Source organism: Mus pahari, chromosome 13, assembly GCF_900095145.1.
Source record: "Mus pahari chromosome 13, PAHARI_EIJ_v1.1, whole genome shotgun sequence".
NCBI lineage: Eukaryota > Metazoa > Chordata > Mammalia > Rodentia > Muridae > Mus > Mus pahari.
The window spans coordinates 79,597,069-79,606,529 of record NC_034602.1 but is presented as its reverse complement, the minus strand read 5'-3'; the positions used below and the strand labels follow the sequence as shown (position 1 = coordinate 79,606,529).

The 9,461-nt window shown below is 41.3% G+C and overlaps 1 protein-coding gene across 2 annotated transcripts in view; it reads right to left on the bottom strand.

Annotated features, from left to right (window-relative positions):
* Positions 1 to 9,461, bottom strand: part of Mthfd2l (methylenetetrahydrofolate dehydrogenase (NADP+ dependent) 2 like) — an 82,006-nt gene that overhangs the window by 35,708 nt on the left and 36,837 nt on the right. For both annotated transcript variants that reach the window (XM_029544931.1, XM_029544932.1), the window contains exon 6: positions 6,220 to 6,312. In XM_029544931.1, the coding sequence (XP_029400791.1) occupies positions 6,220 to 6,312 (93 nt within the window). The remainder of the gene's footprint in view (positions 1 to 6,219; positions 6,313 to 9,461) is intronic.

Genomic DNA, 9,461 nt, shown 5'->3' with positions numbered 1-9,461 from the left:
GAGGAGGAGGAGGAGGAGGAGGAGGACGAGGACGAGGACGAGGAGGACGAGGAGGAGGAGGAGGAAGAGGAGGAGGAGGAAGAGGAGGAGGAGGAAGAGGAGGAGGAGGAAGGAGGAGAAGGAGAAGAAGAAGAAGAAACAGAAACAACACAAAACTTTGAAACTGAGGTTTAATTACCTGCCAACACTAAATTAAATAAACCCATAAAGCTTTCCAACAGGACATTCATATCATATATGTTGCATTTATATCACAAGTATATACATATATATGCAATATATTCTCTCACACATGCACACATACACACACACACACACACACACACACACACACATACACCACAACTTTTGCCATTTGCCACACAGGAAAGCATCTTATGTTAAACTTCAGAGCTTCTGTACAGAGAAGAAAACAATAGGGTGACTCTTTGCTAATTACTCATCTGATAGGGGATTAAAAGTTAAAATATATATAGACCTCAAAAATCAAACTCCCAAAGAGAAAAATGAGCCCATCAATAAATGGGCAAGTGAGCTGACTGAATAAAATATCTCAAAGAAGAATTAAGAAGCAATAAATATTCAAATTTACATTTAACATCTTTATCCATCACTAGCAGCTCAAAACTTATACTATAATTTGTTTTATTCATATATATTCACAAATATTTTAAAGTATTACATATAATAAAAATATTTTTTGCTACAATAAATCTTAATGGAAATGGAATGCAGGGGTGGGGTGGGGAAGGAGCTCTAGATAGTGCTAATTTGAATATGAAGAGGCACAGTGGGTTTCAGGGAGATGTGGTGACTTGTCAAGGTCGTCCTACTAATAAGCAGTAGAGTTAGAATGTAAGTATTTACCCCTTCCCAGAGCCTGTGTACATCCCTCTATACTAGTAAAGGTAATTGACAAATTTGAGATAAAGGAGGGGAGAAATTCTAAATGGAGAAGAATCTAATGGAGTCTAGTTAAAAAGGAGAGACTGGAAAATGAGAAACGGAAGAAGGATGGGAAGAAGGATGTTTTAGTGTGGCCTTATTACATTGGTGGTGGTGTTCTAAACTGCTGTGGCTCTGTGTGAACTCACTAGACTCCCAGGGTACAGAAACTGGAGATGGTGAACAGGCTATAGCTCTGTCCTGCCCCTTGGGATTTCGGTGTTCAGGTATTTTTAAAATCACTAACCCTACTCCAAGGAGTGATGAATACAGCAGAGAGAAGAGTCGGAGATCCTAGGAGAGGATGAACGGGAATGTACCTAAGGATTGACGTGATGGGAGAAGTGCACACAGGAAGTGGGTGGCTCACCTTGTGGTAGCCAGGTGGATGTCTCTTCCACATCTCTGCACTGACCTGCCATTCTCCTTACTTTGTATTATGCTGTCTTCCATGAAAAGTGTTGCCATAGAGATGCTGAGGTCAGGCTGGGGAGGTCATCGCCCTGCGGGAGAGGGTGGCCTAGGGGGCAAGGTGCTGTCTTCAGCCCTGCAACACCTGAACCTACAAGTGGACACACCAGTGACTCAGCACTCCTCTAAGTTTACTCAATTGGGTGGAGAGACTTTGGGAAGTTCCAAAAACTAAATTGCTGTCCTATGTGAATAATAATTCTAAGGAGTTTTACAAACTTTCTCTACCCTTCAGTTTCCTTGTAGAGCCACATAGAAGAGGGCCCAAGGACCTCTTCTATGCAGCAGATGCCTTGTGTGCTGTGCATCTGATGCCGTGTGTGCCATGTCATGGGATACACATTCATGTGTCTGAGTGGGGAGAACAGGTTAACCTCGGTGTCATTCCTCAGGGACTATTTATCATTTCCTTTTTGACACAAGGTCTTTTGTTATCCCACAGCTCACCCAACAGTCTAGGCTGGGTGGACAGTGAGCACCCAGGGATCTGCCTACCTTCTTTTCTAGCAGTGTGATTACAAGCACATTCTATCATGCCTCGACATTCCCTGCATGGTTTCTGTGTAGCAAACCCAGATCTTGGTGTTTATATGGCAAATACTTTACTGAATGAATTCTCCTCATAGTTCTGTGCCAAATACAATTCTAAGTATGCATCTATCAAGCTTTAAAGGAGGAGAAAGAGAAGAAGAAAGGACAATAATCAGGCCTGCTCCTGCCATAGGAGAATGAAGATGGCAGACAACTACAAACAGGAATTCAGTGCCATAGAAACTGGTTGCCTCTGGGAGCTCAGAACGGTAGCTTCCCATAGTCTTGAAGTCTAGTTTGTCAGGATTTGATTTTCTGATTTGAGATTCCGACTAATTCCAAGTATGAGTCTGGGGGCATATATCCAAGAGTTAAGTAACATACAGTTACTTAACTCCCATGAATCCTACAGGAAACTGGAGGGTTGAGGTCAGTGCTAACGTAAGCTAATGTTACTCATGCCTCGGGGTCACCACACAGTGACTTCTTCTTTCACTCTTCTTCTGCAATCCCATTTCCAGAATTCATCACTGAACTCTCCACTGTCATCTATAGAAGGTTATCAGTCTTTCTGACACATAGCACACTCACCTCCCCCCCCCACACACACACACTCTTTCTGACTTCTAGATGCAACTGTCTCCATATATGCTGACATTCTAGTTGTGACACTGACCCAGCCCTCACTGCTCTAGCTTCCTCTGTCATTAGGTCACTCTCTGCCTATTTAATTCCTACTCCTAATTGTATTCATTGATTTCCCACACAGGATGCATGCTATGGCCGTTCTAGTAATACTTTACTGCTATTGTGTAGTTATATAGGCCTTGTTTTAGTATAAGTTCCTGGTTTCTGTCATTACTGTGGTTACTAATATCTCCATGTTTTATCCTTAAATTCTCCTCATGACTATTAGTGAATGAAGTGGAAATGTAACAACTATCTTTATTTGTCTCTCATAAAGTCTAAATGTTCTTCCCTGACAATTTCCCCCGACAAAGTAGTTATTTCTTCGGGATGATTGCGGGACTGCATGTGAGGCAGTCTGCCAGCACTCAGAAAGAGTGACACACTTTCTGAAGAGAAATGGAAACAAGGAGTATGAATTGTTCTCAGTCTCTTCCCTCAAAGTGTCTTTTTGCCAAGGTGGCCTGTGGCCAAATTACTATTTCATAAAATAGGACTGGAGCCCTCTGGTGGTAAGAGGCTCCTGCCAGGGAGATGGGCTGTAGTGGAGGAGCTAATCAAAAAGACCTTAGCATGGGCCATTTTACATGCTGGCCCCTCTGGGTTAGTTATGGATAAGCTCAATTCTTCCTTTTCTGGCCTTCTTTGTTTGCCATTCTTGGCTTCTGTAACACCTTAGGCTGCATTCTGACCTCGGACTTTAAACAGAAGTCCACGAGAGAAGCTTGAGGATGCTGACTGTGTCAGGTATAATGAACGACTTGTCACATATGTGTTGATTCAGTCACAAGAGACTGTCAGTGGATCTCACAAGAGGACTTGCTGCTTGTTATGATGACAAGACAAAACAAGAGCTTGAATATGCGCTGAGAAAGTTTTCTCCACTAGAAAAAATATCCATTCAATATTATGGTTGATAAACGCAAACGTTGAGAAACATGGCTCATTATTTACAAGTTATTAGCATTAAACACACTTTCAAAATATAAATACTTGTGATGTTTAAAGCCTGGAGATTGCCAGAGACATGCAACGAAGCAGGAGAATGACAGAGGCTATCACTCAAGTGTTCGATATAATTATGACTATAAATAAGAAATAAACACTATATATACCAAGTAAGGAAAAAAAGCTACCTTGGATCCATTAAACCAAATCATAATAGCTTTCTCTTCGTCTCTGCTCTTGGCTCTATAGAGACAGTTCTTGGCATTCTCATGGAGGCTTTAAATGGGTGAGCGTGTCTACTGTTCTTTTCTCCATCCCTGGCTCACACCAAAGTCCACACTTTTGAGATCACAAATAAGGTGACCTTATTTGTGGAAGTATTTCTTATGCTATCCTTCATAACGTATTAGTGTACAATCCTAACCAAACAGTATATACAATAAAATCCCAATATCTCCAGCTTGGATCATACTATGTACAGCCAGCGCCCCCCCCCCAGGACTTTTTGGTTTGTTTTCTCTCTCTCTCTCCTTTTCCTCTCTCTCCCTCTCCCTCTCTCTCTCTCCCTCTCTCCCTTCTCTCTCTCCCTCTCCCCCCCCCCGCTTTTTCCTTGGAATGTTGTTCTCTGAAATATTTCCTTGAATTTTCTTCCGCTGTACCTAGGGCACAGGATCCACCCCAGACCATCATATGAAGAAGAGTTATAAAGGAATGTTATACTGTACTTTCCAAGCTGTATTTGGGATCCCTGAGAGACCAGGGTGAGAGAGACGGGAGAATGCACATGCATGCCCATGCCTGAGGGGGCAGATGGAGGGCACAGCTTTACCACAGCACAGTGAGAATGCTATGTATGAGAAGAGCCTCACCAGCAAACCATAGACACCACAGAAAGTAGCAGGAGGGAGGAAGGCAGAAGAGAGAAGAAACAACCCGCCCAGGGCTTTCTCACCCTTCCCTTCAGATTTCCTGCAGTACCAAACCTTGGCAGAAGCCAGTGGCTAAAATATACAGGCCAGGCTGTCCACGGGACATAAAGACCAAAGCAAGACAAGGCAGAGCGGATCTGGTAGGCAGATGAATGACCAGGAACGAGGCTCTACTCAATGGCCATTTCTTGAAAATTATTATCAGTGATTGATATCTAAAATGGTATCGCATCATTATTCTCTTCCTTCACTAACCCTCAGTGTGGCACATCTCTTTATCTGACATGATTTTAGATTGATTGAGGTTTTGTATGCTTTTTCCCACAAATGTTATAACTTCTTCAGTGACCGAGTTTCATCATTTTATTGAGTAGCATATTCTTATAATTTATAACATCTTCTGTTGTGCGGCAAGAGTTCAATGACTATTGAGTGAACAAATTCAATCTTCCCTTTGCTACCTGAAATTGTTCATGTCTCATTAAATCAGAGACATGCTGTAGACTCTCAATATTTCTAAGTAAATTAGTCACACATATGAGCTCTGAACTCTAGCCTTTTCTAGGATCTAAAATATCATTATAGTCACTTTACTTACTCTATTAATTAAAACAGATCAATTTAAACACATTATAATAAACATATACATATTATTTTTCACATATTTTCTTTCTTTATTAAACTACAAAAGAACTTAATCTCAAAACTGAAAGAAAATAATGATATTTGGTGAGTACAACGCACTACACGGTGCTCGGTGCATGAGCATCCTTTAAAAGGTGGGTTAAAAAGAAGGAATGGAATACATTCTACACTCAATGTATTTAAAATATACCTGTCTACTTCTGCTTGTGCACCATGATACTTGATCTGTTAAAACATTTTAACAAAGTTAAAAAAGAACATGAAATACTATGCCTTTCAAAATACAGCAAGAGCTAATTCTTAAAATTAGCAAAGATTTATCTAGAATTTTTTTTTGTTTGTTGGCTTGTTTGTTTGTTTGGTTTGGTTTGGTTTTGGGGTTTGTTTTGTTTTGTTTTGTTTATTTCTCCTCCTAAGAACTTCAGTAACAGGGAGCTGACCAGCTGAAGAGCTAGTGGCTTTATGTGGCTCCATTTATAATTAAGTCAGGGTTGGCTCTATTTTTTTTCCTTATCCTTAAGAAAAGACAGCTTTTAACTCTTCTTTCTGTACCTTCTTTCATACAGAAGAGAAACCCTCACTTTGTTGCACCAAACTGCAGACACTATCCTTTGTGGAAATACCCTGCCTCTCGTGCCAGATGCTGCCACTGGGATGTGCTCTGGTTGACTCTGAAAGCCATGTCTCACACTTGGGCGTTGTCAGAGTTGCATGGTAGTTATGTGTCTCTCCCTTCCACAGTCTGCTTTCACCAGCACAATTTTAAAGAGAAAACCCAGTGACTCTTTGTTTCCCTACACCAACTGGCACTGACCTGTTCGTATAAATGTTGCTCAGTCATGTTTGTCAAAGTGGCTGGCAAAGTGCACAGTGGTGTGACAGATGCTGACACAGGTACAATGGGCCAATATAATGACTGTGCAAGAGACAAACTTCAGTTCACAGGAGTCAGTCATACGTTTACCTAGGTGTGTCTCTCATATGTTCTTTAAATGCATCAAAGATTAGGGCAGGAATGACTCTACCATGTCACCCTACCAGATAACCGTCAGTGCAGACTTACCCGCAGCCACTATGATGATGTCTGCGAGCTGAGTGTGGGCCTTCAGTTGTTCTCTGGGGGTGTATCTGTGTGCTATTGTCACCGTTGCATCACCTGCAAAGCAGAAGAGCCTCTGTGAGTGGCTACCATGTTTTACAGAATTGTACAAAGTTTTAAACCTACGGCAGTCTTTGTTACTACCCATGAACAGAAAAGTTGCTTTGACATGATTAAATCACATTAAAAACTAAAAAGAAAGTCTGTATGAACCGGAATTGAAACGTTTTCCTTTCAACTGGTTACATGGAAATTCAAATCAGTCTGAACGAGGGTAAGAGCTGCTTATCCTCAGATGGTTTTTTCTTCTAATTTTTTTTATTCCATTGGTTATTCATCAATGAGCATTAGGGTTGTACACTGGTGTATTAATGACAGGGAAATAAGTACAGAGAGCAGCATGATAAATGTTCTTAAAACAGACAATGTATTGTAGAATACATTAGGTGAGGGATCAATTCTGCCAAGAGAAGATGTCAAGAAAGGGTCCCTAGGGGAGGCAAAGTATCTCTTAATGTTTCCAAGCAGGAGTGTAACAATTTGGGACAAAGAAGAAAAGGGCATCCCAAGTGAAACCATAAGGCAGCAGAAAGCAGAGTAGCTTGGAGGCTGTATTTAGGAAGAGTGGGGAGGACTAGAGTTTCAGGAAACTTTAGGATGAAACTTGAGTGGGTTACATATGAATAAAGGAGAGCAGTGATGTCCTCCCAAGATGTGAACATGGGCCTGGGAAGAAAGATGAGGCAGATACAGTGATGAGAAATGGACCAGAGAGCGACTCCCTGCAAGAGAGGCAACTTCTCATCTCTCAAATCATTCCCAGGCAGCAACAACCACAGAACTGTACAATGTAGGGCTTTAGAAAAATGGGTGAATATTCTATTTTCCACAGACTTCATAGTATGTAAAAGTCATGAAAGTAGCAGATAGTACATGCCACACAGACACAGACACAGACACAGACACAGACACAGACACAGACACAGACACAGACACAGACACGGACAGACACAGACACCAACACAGGAAGGAAGCTCGTAGACAGCAAGCAGTAGCAGACCTCTGAACATGACCATCCATGCCCTTCCTAAAGGTGATGAGCTCAGCTCCAGAACACACCTCCACCTCCTGCCACGAGAAGCACAGGTGGAGGCTGGAGCATGCTGTGGATGACAGTGTGCTTAATGCACAGGATGACACAGAGGAGTTGTCCCAACAGGAAGCACTGGAGAAACAGTAAGAGGAGTGGAGAGCTAGGCAGCCTACACCCTAACCCCCCAGCAGAAGTGTCCTGGTCTACAAAATAGCAGGTCTACAGGAACCCATCCATTTAAGGATGAGTAATAAGAAGGATTTGGTGAAGCATCAATAAACAGCCCAACAAAGGACAAGTCCGGGGTGAGTTGGGAAGGTGATGAAACTGTTCAGATTCCAGGGGTAATTAGTCTAGACATGATGACTCTGTGCATATATTCATACCAATGGAATGAAGCACCAAAAGCAGTCAACTTTACCTTATGAGAAATTGTAAAGTCAATGAAAGGAGATATTTCAAAAGTAGCAAAAATAAAAAGTAGATAACAATGAAGGTGAACCAATGTATCAACAAACAGCAAAAAATTGTGGGAAACTGAACAAGTGTACCCAAACATTTTAACTTGGGAGATGGGGGTGGGGGTTAGAGCTTAAAGTAATTAAAGCCAGAGCAAGGAGGGTGAATCCATCGAAGCTGACCTATAATTTTCAGTTCCCAGAAAGACACGTGTAAGGAAACTGGAGCATAAGAACTTCAAATTAAGACTGAGAGTGGCAAACAATTTTGAAAATTCAAGACTGTAGAGAATATTGTCAATAATGAAAGGGACTCGATACTTTGTGTACTTCGATTTATCAAAACCTATTTGAGGAAACGGCCAATGGACTGTTGGCGAGATGTGGCTTGTTTTAATACAGACCTAAGACTTTAGAACGACGTGAGCTGGACTGATAGACTACCATGGCTTGATTGCCCTCTCCTCAGTCATGTTGAAACTTAACTGTCATGGCAACAGCGTTGAAAGGTGAGACGGGAAGTGTTTATTTAACCCATGAGCTCCTCCTGGGACCGGAAGTGTTTATTTAACCAATGAGAGTCCTCGTAGGACCGGAAGTGTTTACTTAACCCATAAGAGCCCTCATGATTAATGCTAATGTGGGAGTGTATTTCTTATGAAAGATGGTTTCAGTAGCAGCATCTTGTAACACTCACACTTCAGAGCTATAAAGAAATGACCTCTGCTCTTAACAGATTAACTGCCTGTGGTATTCTGCTATAGCAGCAGAAAACTAACTCAGACAGTGACAAATGTAAATGCTATTTACATTGCTTAGATTATGTAGCAAGAACGCAAAACACAAGGGTAGACTGGGAAGGGAAGGTAAAGTCTGCTGGTTCTTCATATATAATAATGGGAACCACCAAGCCTTCTTACAAGCTAATTAGCCAGCAATACAGGCATATATTTATACATATTCTGAATGGTGACTTTTATCGATGAATATTAGGTAAGAACAAAAACTGAAACAGAGTGGGAACATTTTATCAATTTTTTATAGCCTCCATAGATAACACACAAAAGTAAAGAATTAAATCTACTATGCATCATAATTATTGAGATAATAAGGATCTGAAATATTAAAACATATAGACATAAAATATTAAAAATGAAACAAAAAACAAACAATAGGAAGTAGGTTGTTAATTCTGACCACATGTATTTAAGCATAAAAATTTAAAAAAAAATTCAGTGACCTATAAAGAACAATGGAAGGAAAAATTCCATATTAAATAGGACAAAGGTATATGCATTAGAAAGCAAAGGGGTGAGCTGGGTGTGGTAGCAGAGCCTTTAATCCCAATATTTGAGAGGCAGAGGGAGGAGGATCTTTGAAGTCAAGGCCAGTCTCTCACAGTAAGCTCCAGAACAGCCAGGACGATGTAAAGAGACCCTGCCTCAATAGAGAGAGAGAAGGGGAAAGTAGCTGTTATTCCAGTGCTCAGGAGGCAGAGAATTTCCAAATTGAGGTCATCCTCAATTTGGTCTCAGTTTGAGACCAGTCGGGCAGTGGAGGCCTTTAATCCCAGCACTTGGGAGGCAGAGGCAGGCAGATTTCTGAGTTCGAGGCCAGCCTGGTCTACAAAGTGAGTTCCAGGACAGCCAGGGCTA